The following is a 20,169-nucleotide window of genomic DNA, read 5'->3' on the forward strand; positions in this document are numbered from 1 at the left end:
ATAACTAGGGGTAGACAGGTGAAGCAGCAGAAGGGCAGAAGGAGGTGCAATCCGTGGGGTAACAATAGCCAGAGGCTGTGAGGACTAGGTAAGCATGAGCTGAGGGGATTGTGTGAACTGGGGGAGGCAGATATGGCAGGCGGAAGGATGGCAAGTGGGCAGGCAGGGTGCCAAGTATAGTCTTGGGAGCTAACACTACTTGGACCAGCTCTGGATAAGATGCTGTATATTACAGAATTTATTTTATATGACTCATAATCCCTTAAAGGGACAGTATATACTCCTCTTCAAATGAGCTCAATGAATTGAGTTTGTGCTGAACATACTTTTGGCCTGTTCTTTTAATCAAAAAATATATATGCTATTTCTTGCACTCAACAAGAAAATGAAACCAGTTCACTATAGCACTTTCTGGCACTTGTGGGTTCTGCTGAAAATAGGGAAACTAATTATTAGTCCAGCAAGAAACCCTCTGATAACGAGCTGCAGTTTAGGCATGGGATTTTTGTTCAAAGGGAGTCAAGTAGCTCTAAACAAATTACTCTGTTTATAAAGGGGGTTGATGGAGTAAATTTCATTAAAGAAATCCAGTTTTTCATTTGTGCTTTATAATGGCAAACGAATACGATAATGCATTTTTTGTAATTTAAAGATTATTGTGCTCATGTCTTTGAAATGTATACTGCCCTTTTAAAGGGGACCTGTCACCCAAAAAATTTTTATTCAAAATCCTATTTTATCACATTAGTCAAGCAAAATGAACTTTAATTACACAATATAAATTATTTGAATCATGTTTCATTCAGTCTGGGAATTCATGATTATAGCAAGCAGTCAGGAGCTATTTTGTGGACACTGTTATTAAGGCAAGCCTTGCATCATCTCAGAATCTTGTTTGTGCACCAGAATGGGGGACCTAATGTCCATCCCCATGCACTGGTTACACTAAATGGTGAAGAGAATGGGGAAATGTGTGGATTGCAGTCACATTTAGGAAGTGCTGATTGAAAAGTGAAAGTAATTGTCTGCCCCGGGGGGAGACAATATTTGATTTGATTGACAGCTGATATTTTTAAATGAGCTTACAACAGCTATGAATGTTTTAATAAAAACTGAAATTGGATTTCATTTTTTAATTTGAAAAGGACTTTTATTATACAGATTTTTGTGTCTGGGTGAAAGGTCAACGTTAAGAAGGATCTATTTAATAGTTATGCGTACAACATAAATATTTCAAACACATTGATATTAATATTTAATATTTAATCATAAATATTTATTAAGAGTAAAATTAATTATCACGTAGCATTGATGTGCATCTATTTTATACATGATGTATGATGTACAGGTACCTGCTTTTTTACAATGTAGGCAAGAGTTTTAAATTTAAAAAATTTAAAAAAAGTTTCTATTTTCTATTTTTCTTAAAAAAATTATTTTAAAAATGTTTACAAATTCTCTCCCTCACAAATAAACTTGGTAAACTAGGTTACATTTTAACAGTCCTAAACTGTAAAAATGTAATTAGTGGATACATTTCTCAGAAGCTGCTGCACTTGTTACAATTGATTCTGACACATTTCTCTGACTTCTATGAAATATGTCAACTAATGTATCAACGAATGTATGAAATTGTAAAAGAAAATCTGGTTTAGTAAACATCTGCTGATTCCTCATTTTTTTGTAAACGTTCTTTTAAAAAAAATGTAAAAATAAAGAAAATAGAAAGAAATGTAAAGAAAACATTATTTGTTGTGTACTATATAACATTTATAGTTTTTTAAGAGTGAATAATCCCATTTATGCTCCTATGAGTATGCAGGAGGGAGGGGTAAGATTAAGATTGTCATTCACTAGTACATCTGCACATTTGTGAGGTTGCCAAATGAGGGATTACTCATACAACCTGCCTAGTTGGGGAACTGTAGAGTAAATGCTAACTTTATTGGTTAGTGTATATCATACCATGCCTAAATGAAAGACCTGAGCAATATATATATATATATATATATATATATATATATAATATCAAAACAGGGGGGTTGTGGGAGCACTCTAAAGGCTTTAAAGTATATATATAAGTATAATAAATGCTATTGCATATGTACCCAAAACAGGGGTTATTTTGTTACAAAGTTATGATCATAAAATTGATAAGCCACCATACCACGTCAAGGTAAACCCCGAATGGCGGTCCCTAACTTGTTTTATATTTTATGTGCATTTTAGCATTACCTGTAATCAATGTCCATTGAACGCTGTTTTTTCACTGAGGGCTAAATCCTCCCCAGCCAGGGAGGTCACAAGGTACGCAGAAAAAGAAATGTATACCGTTCACACACACACATATCATCCATGTGTACGCAAGATACACTGTGCTATACATAAACATTGGCCTTTGTTAAAGCGAGCCTATCCAGATATCCCGGAGTTTTTAGAACCTCCACTTCTGTCCTGTAAACGTCCTCGTAATTTGAGAGACAGGTTGGTTAAAGCGGATCTAAGCACTACAAAAAAGATTCATTAGCCTAGGAATAATGATTTATTTAAATTATTTAAATTATTTACATTATTAATTATGAATTGTCAAATATTAATTATTGATAATTATTATTAATGCCCTTGTGTCTATATTTTACAATTTATGGTATATTAAAATTATGTATTACTTAGTATTTACAATATTATCGACACATTGACATTAATTTCTTTAAATCATTTAATACATTAAGATGAACTCAAATTTCTATAAATTACAGTTTTTGTCAAGTATTTATGGTTAATATCCACTAAATGAAATTGAGGGTTTATTCATTTGTTAATTCATTCGTTTATTCATCTTTGTATTTTCCTTTGGCTTTTTTCATAACTTGCTTTCAAATAACATTTTTACCTATGTTTTAACAAACAATTATGGTTCTATACGGCAGGTTTTTAATTAACTCATAGCAACGTTAAGGGCATCATTAACATCTGTTTTCTATTTCAAATGATTTAATCAAATTAGTGATGTCATTTCCTTTGAGAACCTTTTCAAAAAGCCGTTGAGAGTTTGTGTGAACTTGTGCCTATGACTACGTATCGCATGGATACGAAACGCGTCAGGACAGTTTGGTTTTAATGATTTTGAAATAAAAGTTGAATTTTACCCATTTGAAGTGACGTCCGGCAATGCTTGCCTATTTTCCTATACTTGACAGTGCACATACCCCCTGCTACAGGTTCGGGGCGATGCACCCGGACCACTAAAGACTACGGGTGAGTGCTTTCCCATTTATACATCAGCGACTTCACAGTTGAATATTCGTTTAAGTGCTGGACCTGGGGTTTTTTACACCCAGGTCACGTCTGTTGCTGGGTGAGCAAGGTTTCCTTTCCTCATCCAACTAGATTATATTAATTTATTCATATATGATCCACTGCGGGACTGTGCAGCTTTAAATTCTGTTGTATATTACTACAAAAAAGAGCACACAGAGGTTACTAGTACCCCTACGCAATGGCATGTATCCCTGTGGCAGATGTAACCAATGTTCAAGTGTTATTCGCACTGACACATTCACACATCCATATTCAGGAAAAAGATTTTCGATACAGGGACACTATACATGTGATTCAGAATATGTGGTCTATATGTTGAAATGCCCTTGCAGCTTGGCCTATATAGGGGAGACCATACAACCCATTAGAGACAGGATAAGCCAACACAAATCCACAATAAGAAAAGAGGTACTTAAATTGCCGGTTCCATCACATTTTCATTCAGCATGACACTCAGCAGCCTTGAGATTTCAGGTTATAGAGTCTGTTGCCCCCCCCCACGCCGGGGGGCAACAGACTCTTACAACTCCAGAAAAGGGAGAAGTTTTGGATTCATACTTTACAAACACTACATCCCAAGGGTCTTAATAGGGAATATGACCTGTATGCCTTTATATAATATTGATACAAATGGGTGTGGTTTGGGACTTTGTTGACTTTAACGCACATTGTATCTAGATGTAGCTAGCTGATAGTTTTACCAGTGGTTTCGATATTGTTATATACTAAATAATGACATATGCTGTAATATGATAGAAGCTGTAACATGAAACATGTGTAAAAGCTATAACATAAAACGTGATGTATATAATATGGGTAAAACCTGATTTACATGTTCATAGAATCCTGATTGGATCAGCCTTGATTTGTTTCACATGTCAGGTGTGTTAATGCATAGCCTTTATTTAGGATGTGATGTCACTTTGATGTATACTGCTTGAAAAAGAAGCGGGAGCTTCAAAACGTTGCAGAGTTTCAGATAAAGCAATTTTCTTTTATTCACTACATTGGTCTGGACATTTTTGTTTTGATATATATTTTGTCCAGGATATGGACTAAGTCCGAGACAGGGACACCGCTCCACTCCAGTTTGTACAAATATATATATATATATATATATATATATATATATATATATTCAAACAAAATGGAGTGGAGTGTGCACCAATCCGTGACTTAGTCCAATAAAGGACACAATGTATAGTAAACAAAAAAAGTCCAGACAACTTATCTTGTGAAGAAAACGAAAATTCTTTATCCAGCATAAATATGCAAAAATATGCAACGTTTCGAAGCTCCCGCTTCTTTATCAAGCAATCTAGGTTACAATGATTTCACATCCTTATAAAAGGTTACAGCTGTAAACACGCCCCCAAGGGGGTGGTATAAATTTTAAGTGTGGTATATGACCTCTTGAACAAAATCAGAATAATAGACCATTAACATCGAGGTATATACATAGAAACAGCCAATAGGTTAGTCCATTGTATCATAATGTGAACATAAACCACAAAATGTGTAACAGAAATATTTAACACGTTATTACCACATATATTCTAAGGATGTGTCTGTGTCCCAACCTACACCTTATCCGCATAGATTATCTAATTACCTCACTATATGAAAGCATGCAAGTCGTACTCTCTATTTAACCCTTTTGGGTATAGTGTTTGTAAAGTATGTATCCAAAATTGTTCTCGTTTCTGGAGTTGCAGGAGTCTATTGCCCCCCCGACGTGGGGGGGCAATAGACTCCAGCACAAGGAATCTGAGGGTTGCTACGGAATGTCGTGCTGAGTGAAAATGAGCTGGAACCGGTAACTTAAGTACCTCTTTCCGGATCGTGGACTTATGCTGACTAATGCGATCACGTATGGGTTGGATAGTTTCCCCAATGTAAGCAAGGCCACATGGACATTTAAGCATGTAAACTACATACTCCGTGTCGCATGTGAAGTGTCCTTGCAGCTCAAACTTCCTCCCTGTCTGTGGATGCGTGAACACATTGGTTAGTATCACACTGGAACATTGATTGCATCTCCCACACGGGAACATACCATTCCTTAAGGGAGCCAATACCCTCTGTACCTGTACCTTCTGGGTGCCAAGATCTGTCTTAACCAATCTATCCCTAAGGTTCTGTGTGCGTTTATAAGATAATAATGGTGGCTCCTGAAAATCAGGAATAGTGGGATAAGCCTTACGCAATAATGGCCAGTGCTTGTAAATGATATGGTGAATTGTACGAGTACACGGATGGTAAGTATGTACAAATGGTATGCGTGTCCTTTTGGACATATCACGTGTCCTTTCCTGTATGATGGAATCACGATCCAAATCTTTCACTCTGGCTACCTCCTGATCAAGTATCTGTCTAGGATAGCCTCTCTGTGTAAACTTCATGGTCATCTCATCCAACCGTATATTGAGCTGTTCTTCCTCTGTGACTATGCATTTAACTCGCAACATTTGAGATCTGGGGAGAGAGGAAATGTTAGTCTTCGGATGTGCACTGTCAAAGCATAATAAATTGTTGCGATCTGTAGATTTGACATACAGGTCCGTATAAAGGCACCTACCCCTACGATACACACTAGTATCAAGGAATGTGACCCTTTCTTCACTGTAGGTAAGGGTAAACTCTATGGTAGGAACACAGGTATCTATGTGTGCTTTGAACTCAAGAAGGGATCCAACGTCACCCCTCCACAACACCAACAAATCGTCAATATAGCGCCACCATCTTATGCAATGCCTTCTGTATAATTCATTGTTATATACAAAATTGCGTTCAAAGTACTTCATAAATATGTTGGCGTATGTGGGGGCGACGTTGGACCCCATGGCTGTCCCCTGTACCTGGAGGAAGAATGTATCTTGGAACAAAAAATAATTCTTATGCAGAACCAAAGCCAATAATTCCATGAAAAAGTCAATCTGCGCCATATTATACTGCGTACCCTCTAGGGTTAACCGCACTGCCTCTGAGCCTAAGTCATGCGGTATTGAGGTGTACAGGCTATTAACATCAAATGCTGCTAATAGCACCGTACCTTCTCCCAAGTCAATGTCGCGAATCAGGCGTAAAAAATGGGATGTATCTTTAACATATGATTCGCCTGATTGAACAAAAGGCGCTAACACCTTATCCAAAAAAATAGATAGAGGAGATAAGACTGAATTAACACCAGCCACTATAGGGCGCCCCGGTGGGGATTGTAAATTCTTATGTATCTTGGGAAGGGTGTAGAACACAGGTATGCATGGAAACTCCTTCGTGAGATAATCCTTTAAGTCATCAGTCACTACACCCTGCCCAAGATAACGAGACAGTACCTCAGATATTAACCCAGTGATTTCATCTGTGGGATCCTTGGCAAGAGATACATAGGTATTTGTATTGCTCAATTGGCTCACTATCTCCTGTATATAGTATTCCTTATCTAGAATTACTAATGCTCCCCCCTTATCCGCTGGTTTGTATATCACATCCTTATCCTCCATTAATGCCTTAAGGGATTCCCGTTCAATTTTAGTTAAGTTGTTAGTATACCGCATGTTTCTTAACCCCTTAGGATCTTGTATAAATTGATTAATATCCCTAGACATCAGAGATATAAAGGTCTCAACTGGATGGAAAGAAGTGGGGGGAAGATATTTACTTTTTTTGTACAAATCAAATTGTTGTGGAGTTAATGTTCCAACAGTAGTCTGAGTCCCTCTAGTATCCTTGTCCATGAACTGAACCTTTAAACGTAAGAGTCTATAAAACCTTTGCAAATCAATGTCTAAAGAAAAGGTATCCAATTTAGTTGATGGACAAAAGGATAGACCCTTCTGCAATAGATTCAGTTCAGATTGTGTCAGTACCTTTTTGGAGATATTAATCACGATTGAAGTCCCTTCTTGGGTGCTGACTTGTGAGTGCCTCTCGTCGGCCGTGGTTTGGTCGCAGCTATTGCGCCAGATTCTGGGGCGCCCCCTTCGCGTTCCCCGCTGCTTGAAGGAGCGCTGTCGTCGCTTAAAAAAGCCGAAGACCCGGAGGAATCCGAAGCGCGTTGTGAGGACGTCTCCCCTGAACTGCTGCGTCCGGCCTCCTGCCGTCCGTCGCGGCGTGCCCCACGTGGCTGTCGCGCCTGCGTCTTGCGGCCCCGAAAGAAGGACGGTTTCCGCCCACTCCTCCTGGCTCGATATCTGCGTAATTTGCGTTTCAAGTGTACTCACTTGTTCCGACACCGTGAGTAATTCTTTCTGTATCTGCTCAATCGTGAGAGTAATTATGTCCAGAGAACATTTGTTCAAAATGCCCTTAAACTTCTTGCAATACTCCAGATTATCCGAGAACAGGGTAGGTTGCAAATGTACTCGCAGGCCCCTCGGGATTCGTTTCAGCCGATAGTATTCTGCCAAGCCTGTGTAATAGCCTGTACACCTCAATACCGCATGACTTAGGCTCAGAGGCAGTGCGGTTAACCCTAGAGGGTACGCAGTATAATATGGCGCAGATTGACTTTTTCATGGAATTATTGGCTTTGGTTCTGCATAAGAATTATTTTTTGTTCCAAGATACATTCTTCCTCCAGGTACAGGGGACAGCCATGGGGTCCAACGTCGCCCCCACATACGCCAACATATTTATGAATTACTTTGAACGCAATTTTGTATATAACAATGAATTATACAGAAGGCATTGCATAAGATGGTGGCGCTATATTGACGATTTGTTGGTGTTGTGGAGGGGTGACGTTGGATCCCTTCTTGAGTTCAAAGCACACATAGATACCTGTGTTCCTACCATAGAGTTTACCCTTACCTACAGTGAAGAAAGGGTCACATTCCTTGATACTAGTGTGTATCGTAGGGGTAGGTGCCTTTATACGGACCTCTATGTCAAATCTACAGATCGCAACAATTTATTATGCTTTGACAGTGCACATCCGAAGACTAACATTTCCTCTCTCCCCAGATCTCAAATGTTGCGAGTTAAACGCATAGTCACAGAGGAAGAACAGCTCAATATACGGTTGGATGAGATGACCATGAAGTTTACACAGAGAGGCTATCCTAGACAGATACTTGATCAGGAGGTAGCCAGAGTGAAAGATTTGGATCGTGATTCCATCATACAGGAAAGGACACGTGATATGTCCAAAAGGACACGCATACCATTTGTACATACTTACCATCCGTGTACTTGTAAAATTCACCATATCATTTACAAGCACTGGCCATTATTGCGTAAGGCTTATCCCACTATTCCTGATTTTCAGGAGCCACCATTATTATCTTATAAACGCACACAGAACCTTAGGGATAGATTGGTTAAGACAGATCTTGGCACCCAGAAGGTACAGGTACAGAGGGTATTGGCTCCCTTAAGGAATGGTATGTTCCCGTGTGGGAGATGCAATCAATGTTCCAGTGTGATACGTACCAATGTGTTCACGCATCCACAGACAGGGAGGAAGTTTGAGCTGCGAGGACACTTCACATGCGACACGGAGTATGTAGTTTACATGCTTAAATGTCCATGTGGCCTTGCTTACATTGGGGAAACTATCCAACCCATACGTGATCGCATTAGTCAGCATAAGTCCACGATCCGGAAAGAGGTACTTAAGTTACCGGTTCCAGCTCATTTTCACTCAGCACGACATTCCGTAGCAACCCTCAGATTCCTTGTGCTGGAGTCTATTGCCCCCCCACGTCGGGGGGGCAATAGACTCCTGCAACTCCAGAAACGAGAACAATTTTGGATACATACTTTACAAACACTATACCCAAAAGGGTTAAATAGAGAGTACGACTTGCATGCTTTCATATAGTGAGGTAATTAGATAATCTATGCGGATAAGGTGTAGGTTGGGACACAGACACATCCTTAGAATATATGTGGTAATAACGTGTTAAATATTTCTGTTACACATTTTGTGGTTTATGTTCACATTATGATACAATGGACTAACCTATTGGCTGTTTCTATGTATATACCTCGATGTTAATGGTCTATTATTCTGATTTTGTTCAAGAGGTCATATACCACACTTAAAATTTATACCTCCCCCTTGGGGGCGTGTTTACAGCTGTAACCTTTTATAAGGATGTGAAATCATTGTAACCTAGATTGCTTGATAAAGAAGCAGGAGCTTCGAAACGTTGCATATTCTTGCATATTTATGCTGGATAAAGAATTTTCGTTTTCTTCACAAGATAAGTTGTCTGGACTTTTTTTGTTTACTATATATATATATATATATATATATATATATATATATATATATATATATATATATATATATATATATATATATATATATATATATATATATATATATATATTTATTTATTTAATTCACATTGATGTTTTGGTTCTGGTCTCGAACCTTTCTCAAAATGTTCGAGACCAGAACCGAAACGTCATTGTGATTAACACTGAAATAAAGTAACTTTTTTTGACGGAATGAGCACATCTCTCGTGCTGATGTGAATATACAACTTTGTGCAGCACCCGGAATCAATTGAGAGACAATTAGGAGAGTGCGGCCTATGGAGATGGACTATGAGGACTATAGAGATATCCTCATTTTCCTTGTCTAGTCACCTGATATATAAATAGATTTTCCCTTTTAGAGAAACTTTGCTCTTGTCAGTGATGTAATTCCTATTAGGTTTTATTGGTCTTATGCTGAGAGAGATGTTAAGCTTAATTCTGAACTGGTGGCTTGGGATGCCCATGGTTGCCATTATTGATAAAAATGTCTTATTAGTTTCTGATAAGAGGGAAGTCAATTTTGCAAATGTTTGAATTTTTTAACTAAATTATTGAATAAATGGTATCACTTTTTTGTTTTTGATCAATGGCTAACACAGTATAATACTATTCTACTATAGCTTTGGAACTGTTCAGGTAGCCAGAGATGTCATTGAGGTGTGTATAAGGGTGTCCTTAAAGTGGTGCTCAACCTCCCTCCTGTTTTTCAGTCTATTTAATTTTTTCTGAACCTTTCCTCAGACTTAGCAGATGGAAGCAAAAACTTGCTTTAATTACTGTAATGGTGGTAGACTGCAACTGGGTTAGTTTAAGTTAGATTTGCCACACTAAGCAGTGCTGAGTCTTCATAAATGTATGGTTTCAGTTCACCCCACTTTTTTCCTCATATAACATTATGGACACAAAACTTCCATAATGAATTGAGAGGCCCTGTACCTGATTGACCCATCTTTGATCGTCCTAACGCCACACTTTCCATGAAGCCCTTGCCTGATTTGAGGGCCCATGACAGAATCTTTTGTGGGCTGATTGGGCCTCCCTGTACCTGAAATTCCAGGGCCTATTTTAAGTCTCAGTCTGGACCTGCTTGGGAATGAATTTGCTGTTTGACTCCCTGATACATTCCTTCTAAATGCTTTACAACCCCATGGCTTCAGCATTTGTTGCCTTTACTTGAATATCACCAGACCATTAGTTTATAGCATCAGGAAAGTTCATTTATTTGCAAGTGAACTGAATGAAATCCTTGAATGCCTCCATATAACAGAATTTATTTTTTTTGGAAACAACACGTGCTATTTTCTCTGCGGCGCCATTGAAGGGTGTGTACCTCACGTAGGGTTGACCGATCTTGTTGTGGATTGGTGGAGCCAGTTTCGCGGGAAGATGACGTCGGCGACCGGTGCGTGGGGAGGGCCTGAAACCCGGGAAGACCGGAAGAAAAGCAGTGTGTGCCGAAGTTGGGGTAAGATTACAGTGAATGCGGGGTGGCGTAGAGAGCAGACGGGGATATTTTGGATTTAAGACGGAATAAGGGAAGAGATACGTGAGGTAGTTGGAGGATGTAACATTTTCATATGCAAAGTATTGGCTGCGCATGTATGCAAACAAACACTTAGTTACTCTGCACAACACCAGCTGCGTATACTGAATGAACTGTAGTGTAGCAGCTCTGTGGAACTACTAGTCGAAAAACAGAGCATGTGTTTTCTGTCAATGAGAGGCGTGGCTTTTGTCCAACGTGACCGCTGCGCTGCAGTTGCTTCTAATAAAGTAAACATAAACAAATGCTCACTGGTGCTCCACACATCACTATATTGGCTGTTAATAGCCAGAATATATTTACATTACTTTTATATTTGGTTGTTCAGTGTAATGCTGCGTTACAGTTGTTGATATACTACAATTCCCATGATTTCCCATGATTTTTCCCATGATTGATTGTTGTTCTCATATCTACCAGGCAGCTGTTGTTTTGGGATAGGGAGCTGCTATCTGGTTACCTTCCCATTGTTCCACTAATGGGCTGCTAGGTTGGGAGAAGGAAGCTGTGACAAGACTCCAACTTGCAATGCAGCAGTAAAGAGTGACTGAGAGCACAAGTCACATGACTGGGGGCACCTTGGAAACTGACATGTCTAGCCCCATGTCAGATTTCAAAATTAATTATAAAAAAAAAAAAATCTGTTCTCTTTTGAAAAACTTATTTCAACGCAGGATTCTGCTGGAGGAGCACTAGTAACTGATACGTTTTGTAAAACCATGTTTCCCCAAGACGGAAACCCTTTCCAGCAACCAATCTTGATCTCCATGACCCACCTAAATAATGTGACATTTTCCTACAATTCATAATTTTGTAATCTGGATACATATATTTAATCTTATGCTTGGTGTCAGTGCTGTATTTTTGTTAAAAATGGAGATTCGGTAAAAGTTCTGTGATTTTGCCTGTATCGTGGCAAAAACTTGACTGCAGTTTTAAAAAAATCTTCCCCTTGTGTAGTTGCACTGAATGGGTATCGAAGACCACTGAATGTTGAGGATTCGATTACAAGTTCTCCGTCGCAGGTAGATTTGATATAATGTGTCCACGATATATAAAACGGTTTTCTTTCCTGTTGAAGATTTGCCAGCTGGTTTGTTTTAGCTTGCAACATATATACATTCTTAAAACTTTTTAGTTTAACTAAAATATCCAATTCCTCCTCCTGTCTTGGAGCCTGTAGAATACACTTGGTTTCTATTGCTACATGTATTCTCCACCTTGTCCTCAGTACTGTTGCTTTGATGTCGTTCTTGATATAGAGAGCAACTTCACCGTCCAAAATCTGTATTGTCTTTATTGAATAATGAAGCTGGAATAGTTGTGAACCAATACTGATTTTCATTGTACCAAGATTCCCCAACCACCCCTTGCCTTACTGAATGAAATTTAGGTCGTTTATTAAACACGACAACATTTCTACACGTGGTTTCATTTGTAAAAAAAACAAAGGTCTGTCAAAAAATACGAAAGACCAGTAAAAAATGCAAGCCTCATAGTCAGCTATTTTGAATTTTTGAGAACATATTTAATGTTATATTTAGAACAAGGGCAATGACAGTTGTTTTTTTATTGAATAAAAAATACATGGGACATCTATGGGAAATCTCTTTTGCTATGGGTAACAAAAGACCAACAATAAATTTCTGTCTAGATCTGTTGAAATTGTTGCAGCTTCCAGCGATTTCAACAGATTTCCTTGGAAGGTATGTTGTCGATTGTGGGAAACTGCCTGCTTGTCATTGTCCTAAAAAGGAACTAGGTTTAAGAAAAAAAATCCAGAAATGTATCACCTTTATGACATGGGGTTAGTTGACACCTAATCAGTATACCTCTGCCTTATCCAATCAAAGAGAGTGGTGAGTGAATGGATCATTGGAGTAGATATATATTTTAGAAGTAGGAATATGTGTTTGTGTACCTATATGAGCTATTGTTGTACAATGCTAACAGTGCAGCGAATCCAGGATTTGGTTCTGGATTCCGACAAATCCCTCTGTGGGTTTATATTTAGACAAGTACTTAGTGCCCATATGAACCCTAAAGTCATGATACTGTAAAGCACTGGCTAACTGGAGACAAAAATTAATTTTCATTTTAGGATTTTTTTGTGGGGATTGTATCCAAATTTGAATATATAAATTAAAATTTTAATTTATTTCAGTATTTTGCTAAAACCTTTGCAGAGGATTCAGTAGTTGGCTGAATAGAAAAATGTATAGGTCATTTGCCTGTCGTGGGATCTGTGTGTGCCTGCTGTTTTGTCTATGGTCAAATATCTCCACCTCGAGCTGTAGGTCTTGGACATGTGCACCTGTACCCCACGTATTAACTGATGAGATTGTATACTTTTGGTTTGGAACCAGGAATATTATTATTTTTTTTTTTGAATCCTAGTGCCAGTGCATCCGTAATTATAACCACTATATAATGCATAAGGTTCATTTATTAGCACTGGGCAGCGCCGTTTCTGTATGCATTGCCGCCTGAGGCGGCTCCAGTAATGCCGCCCCCCCCCAGCCCGATTCGATTTCCGGGGGGAGGCAGCAACGCTAGTGCGGAGAGCGCAATTGCGCTCTCTCGCCCTAGTAAAGCCGAATTTCTGGTTCAAAAACCGGAAATTCGGCTCTTAAAGGCACCAGGAGCGGCTTTTTGCCGCCCCTGGAAACCTAGCTGGCGATGCCGCCTGAGGCGAGCTCCTCAGCTCGCCTCATTGGCGGATCGCCCCTGGCACTGGGCACAGTGGCATCTTGGCACTCATCTATAGCAGCCAATTCTTGGCAAATGGAACAATGAAACCATAAACTCTGGTTGTCATGGGTTGTTTGCAACGGGAATATACAAGTATATCCACTATGGATTTAGAGAAACTGGACTTTTGTTGAGTAACATGTAAAGCCCAAAAACACCCTGCATAGTGCTTCTGCCAGGAAGAGGTGAATAGCTTATTGATGTGTAGATTGGAAAGTCTTTGTGTTTGAACTGGAGACCTTGATCATCCCATTCCCATCTGGTGATTTTCCTATTCTCTACCAGCATCTGCTGCGTCTAGTATCCAACTCCTCGCTATTTGATACTTTCTAAATTCACTTCAGTAAGAAAACCGGGACTGTGGGCTTAGGTATCAAAATCAGGACTGTTCCACAGAAAACAGGACAGTTGCAAGGTATGCATTTACTATAAAGATTTTTAACCCTTTAAGTGCCAGCAGAATTTCACATTTTGGTTACGCGAAATGCCAGCCGTTTTTAAGAATTTTGTGCTCTCTCACTTTAGGGGCATTTTCTGAGGGGAAACCTATAGTTTACCTAGGAAAACTATACATTGTTTTTTTCGGTAGAAACTGAGCTTTCTAAATCTGCCTGAGTTTTCATGTATTTCCACCTGTGCAAAAAAATTTATAGTGCTAAATACGAAAAAAAAAAGAAAAATTACCATTTTTCATCGTATATCAATTTATACCAGAAAAATATTTCATTTTACAGATGAAAATCCAACTGATTTGGAAAGCCTTATGTCTCTCGAACGTGCCAATACCAGATATGTATAGTTTTAGGGAGATTTAGGACTTCTGTACAGCAAAAACTCCCGGCAGTATATTACTGAATTTTTAAAGCACTAAGGCAGAAAACGGCATGCTTTAGATTCCGAGGCAAAAAATCCTGAAACCATAGGTTTACCCCAGAAAACCATACATTTTTGAAAAGTACACATTCTGCCGATTACAAAATGGGTAACTATGTCTCTCTACTCCCAACTACCAAACAGAAAAGCTTGTCTGAACATAGCGGTTTTTCAAAATAAAATTCAAAATTTTGAAAAATCATTTCAAAGGTTTTATTTTGCTGCTCCGCATATCCCAAACTATATTAGGTACCAAGAAAAAGCACCTGCAATATGATTGCCAGGGGTCCACTGAACAGTTTGATACCCATTATGCATAGGTTTACCAAAGTATCTGGCATTTAGAGACACCAATATGAAGTTAGCACATCCAAATTGTTCAGGACTTTACTTCAGCTACTGAGAAATCAACACATTGACTGCATTTTTTGTGGGGTAAAAACACAGAAATATATATTTACCCCCCAAACCCATATATTTTTGGAAAGTACACATTCTACAGAATCTAAAATGGGTACCCATGCCTTTCTGCTCCAAACTACTGAGTCGCAAGGCTTTCCCAAAATTGTCGGTTTTGGTGAAATATCTGAAAATTGCCTCAAACCTTCAACTTTCCAGCACCATATCACCCATGTATCATTACGTACTAAGAAAAAGCACCCTAAATATGATTGCCAGGGTTCCTCCAAACAGTTTGGTGGCCATTGTTCATAGGTTTACCAAAGTATCTGGCATTTAGAGGCCCCAAAATGAAGTTAGCGCATACAAACAGTCCCGTGGGTAACTTCAGCTAATGAAAAATCAACACATTGACTGCATTTTTGTGGGGTAAAAACACAGAAATATATGTTTACCCCCCAAAACCCATATATTTTTGGGAAGTACACATTCTACCGAATCTAAAATGGGTACCCATGCCTTTCTGCTCCAAACTACTGAGTCGCAAGGCTTTCCCAAAATTGTCGGTTTTGGTGAAATATCTGAAAATTTCCTCAAAGCTTCAACTTCCCAGCACCATATCACCCATGTATCATTACGTACTAAGAAAAAGCACCCTAAATATGATTGCCAGGGTTCCTCCAAACAGTTTGGTGGCCATTGTTCATAGGTTTACCAAAGTATCTGGCATTTAGAGGCCCCAAAATGAAGTTAGCGCATACAAACAGTCCCGTGGGTAACTTCAGCTAATGAAAAATCAACACATTGACTGCATTTTTGTGGGGTAAAAACACAGAAATATATGTTTACCCCCCAAAACCCATATATTTTTGGGAAGTACACATTCTACCGAATCTAAAATGGGTACCCATGCCTTTCTGCTCCAAACTACTGAGTCGCAAGGCTTTCCCACAATTGTCGTGTTGGTGAAATATCTGAAAATTTCCTCAAAGCTTCAACTTCTCAGCACCATATCACCCATGTATCGTTACGCACCAAGAAAAAACACCCTAAATATGATTGCCAGGGTTCCTCCAAACAGTTTGGTGGCCATTGTTCATAGGTTTACCAAAGTATCTGGCAGTTAGAGGCCTCAAAATGAAGTTAGCGCATACAAATAGTCCTGTGGGTAACTTCATCTAATGAGAAATCAACACATTGACTGCATTTTTGTGGGGTAAAAACACAGAAATATATGTTTACCCCCCAAACCCATACATTTTTGGAAAGTACACATTCTACTGAATCTAAAATGGGTACCCATACCTTTCTGCTCCAAACTACTGAGTCGCAAGGCTTTCCCAAAATTGTCGGTTTTGGTGAAATATCTGAAAATTGCCTCAAAGCTTCAACTTCTCAGCACCATATCACCCATGTATCGTTATGTATCACAAAAAAGCACCCAAATTGTGATTGCCAGGGGTCCTCCAAACAGTTTGGTGCCCATTGTGCATAGGTTTACCAAAGTATCTGGCATTTAGAGGCCCCAAAATGAAGTTAGCGCATACAAATTGTCCTGTGGGTAACTTCATCTAATGAAAAATCAACACATTGACTGCATTTTTGTGGGGTAAAAACACAGAAATATATGTTTACCCCCCAAAACCCATATATTTTTGGAAAGTACACATTCTACAGAATCTAAAATGGGTACCCATGCCTTTCTGCTCCAAACTACTGAGTCGCAAGGCTTTCCCACAATTGTCGGTTTTGGTGAAATATCTGAAAATTGCCTCAAAGCTTCAACTTCTCAGCACCATATCACCCATGTATCGTTATGCACCAAGAAAAAGCACCCTAAATATGATTGCCAGGGTTCCTCTGAACAGTTTGGTGGCCATTGTTCATAGGTTTACCAAAGTATCTGGCATTTAGAGGCCCCAAAATGAAGTTAGCACATACAAACAGTCCAGTGGGTAACTTCAGCTAATGAAAAATCAACACATTGACTGCATTTTTGTGGGGTAAAAACACAGAAATATATGTTTACCCCCCAAAACCCATATATTTTTGGAAAGTACACATTCTACCGGATCTAAAATGGGTACCCATGCCTTATTGCTCCAAACTACTGAGTCGCAAGGCTTTCCCAAAATTGATGGTTTTTGTGAAATATCTGAAAATTGCCTCAATGCTTCAACTTTCCAGCATCATATCGCCCATGTATCATTACGTAACACAAAAAAGCACCCAAATTGTGATTGCCAGGGGTCCTCCAAACAGTTTGGTGCCCACTGTGCATAGGTTTACCAAAGTATATGGCATTTAGAGGCCCCAAAATGAAGTTAGCGCATACAAATTGTCCTGTGGGTAACTTCAGCTAATGAAAAATCAACACATTGACTGCATTTTTGTGGGGTAAAAACACAGAAATATATGTTTACCCCCCAAACCCATATATTTTTGGAAAGTACACATTATACAGAATCTAAAATGGGTACCCATGCCTTTCTGCCCCAAACTACTGAGTCGCAAGGCTTTGCCAAATTTGGCGGTTTTGGTAAAATATTCTGAAAATTGCCTCAAAGCTTCAACTTTCCAGCATCGTATTGTCCATGTATCATTACCAGCATAAAGCATCCTAAATATAAACATAGGGGTCTACTAAACAGTTTGATGCCCAATGTGCATAGATATACCAAACTATGTGGCGCACAGAGACCCCCAAATGACAATATGTATAGACATTTTCACGGCTGACGCGCTGGCTGCTGCAATATAACCACCCGGTGTGTGTATTATGCGACATTAGACCACCTAACAGTACAGAGACCCCAGAAAACCATATATTTTCAGAAAGTACACATTCTGACGAATCCAATATGGGTAAATAAGTCTTTCTACTGCAAACTGCCAAACTGCCAAGCAATGCTGAACATAACGGTTTTTATCAAATTTCTGAAAATCGTCACAAAGCTTGAATTTTACCCCATTATATGCCCCACATTTCATAACTTATCAGCATAAAACATCCTAAATATGAACGCCAGGGGTCTACTAAACACTTTGATGCCCAATATGCATAGATATACCAAACTATGTGGCGCACAGAGACCCCCAAATGACAATAGTGTATATACATTTTCATGGCTGACGCGCACTGGCTGCTGCAATATAAGCACCCGGTGTGTGTAATATGTGACATTAGACCCCCCTAACAGTACAGAGACCCCAGAAAACCATATATTTTCAGAAAGTGCACATTCTGACGAATCCAATATGGGTAAATATGTGTTCCTACTGCAAACTGCCAAACTGCAAAGCAATGCTGAACGTAACAGTTTTTATCAAATTTCTGAAAATCGTCACAAAGCTTGAATTTTACCCCATTATATGCCCCACATTTCGTAACTTATCAGCATAAAACATCCTGAATATGAACGCCAGGGGTCTACTGAACACTTTGATGCCCAATATGCATAGATATACCAAACTATGTGGCGCACAGAGACCCCCAAATGACAATATGTATAGACATTTTCACGGCTGACGCGCTGGCTGCAGCAATATAACCACCCGGTGTGTGTATTATGCGACATTAGACCACCTAACAGTACAGAGACCCCAGAAAACCATATATTTTCAGAAAGTACACATTCTGACTAATCAAATATGGGTAAATAAGTGTTTCTACTGCAAACTGCCAAACTGCAAAGCAATGCTGAACATAACGGTTTTTATCAAATTTCTGAAAATCGTCACAAAGCTTGAATTTTACCCCATTATATGCCCCACAATCCGTAACTTATCAGCATAAAACATCCTGAATATGAACGCCAGGGGTCTACTGAACACTTTGATGCCCAATATGCATAGATATACCAAACTATGTGGTGCACAGAGACCCCCAAATGACAATAGTGTTTATACATTTTCACGGCTGACGCGCACCGGCTGCTGCAATATAAGCACCTGGTGTGTGTAATATGCGACATTAGACCCCCCTAACAGTACAGAGACCCCAGAAAACCATATATTTTCAGAAAGTACACATTCTGACGAATCCAATATGGGTAAATATGTGTTCCTACTGCAAACTGTCAAACTGCAAAGCAATGCTGAACATAACGGTTTTTATCAAATTTCTGAAAATCGTCACAAAGCTTGAATTTTACCCCATTATAGGCCCCACATTTCGTAACTTATCAGCATAAAACATCCTAAATATGAGCGCCAGGGGTCTACTGAACACTTTGATGCCCAATATGCATAGATATACCAAACTATGTGGCGCACAGAGACCCCCAAATGACAATATGTATAGACATTTTCACGGCTGACGCGCTGGCTGCAGCAATATAACCACCCGGTGTGTGTATTATGCGACATTAGACCACCTAACAGTACAGAGACCCCAGAAAACCATATATTTTCAGAAAGTACACATTCTGACGAATCCAAGATGGGTAAATAAGTGTTTCTACTGCAAACTGGCAAACTGCAAAGCAATGCTGAACATAACGGTTTTTATCAAATTTCTGAAAATCGTCACAAAGCTTGAATTTTACCCCATTATATGCCCCACATTTCGTAACTTATCAGCATAAAACATCCTGAATATGAACGCCAGGGGTCTACTGAACACTTTGATGCCCAATATGCATAGATATACCAAACTATGTGGCGCACAGAGACCCCCAAATGACAATAGTGTATATACATTTTCACGGCTGACGCGCGCTGGCTGCTGCAATATAAGCACCCGGTGTGTGTAATATGCGACATTAGACCCCCCTAACAGTACAGAGACCCCAGAAAACCATATATTTTCAGAAAGTACACATTCGGACGAATCCAATATGGGTAAATATGTGTTCCTACTGCAAACTGTCAAACTGCAAAGCAATGCTGAACGTAATGGTTTTTATCAAATTTCTGAAAATCGTCACAAAGCTTGAAATTTACCCCATTATATGCCCCACATTTCGTAACTTATCAGCATAAAACATCCTAAATATGAGTGCATGGGGTCT

General features: G+C 39.1%; 1 protein-coding gene across 3 annotated transcripts in view; it reads left to right on the top strand.

Annotated features, from left to right (window-relative positions):
- The first annotated feature begins 10,909 nt into the window (after positions 1–10,909).
- Positions 10,910–20,169, top strand: part of zmym4.L (zinc finger MYM-type containing 4 L homeolog) — a 72,661-nt gene continuing 63,401 nt past the window's right edge. For 2 of the 3 annotated variants that reach the window (XM_018244954.2, XM_018244956.2), the window contains exon 1: positions 10,910–11,056. In XM_018244954.2, coding sequence (XP_018100443.1) covers positions 10,978–11,056 — 79 coding nt within the window. In that variant the 5' untranslated portion in view covers positions 10,910–10,977. Of the gene's footprint in view, positions 11,057–11,121; positions 11,143–20,169 lie in introns of those variants that run through there. The other variant, XM_018244960.2, reaches the window with a different exon arrangement.

This window comes from Xenopus laevis, chromosome 2L (genome assembly GCF_017654675.1).
Source record: "Xenopus laevis strain J_2021 chromosome 2L, Xenopus_laevis_v10.1, whole genome shotgun sequence".
NCBI lineage: Eukaryota > Metazoa > Chordata > Amphibia > Anura > Pipidae > Xenopus > Xenopus laevis.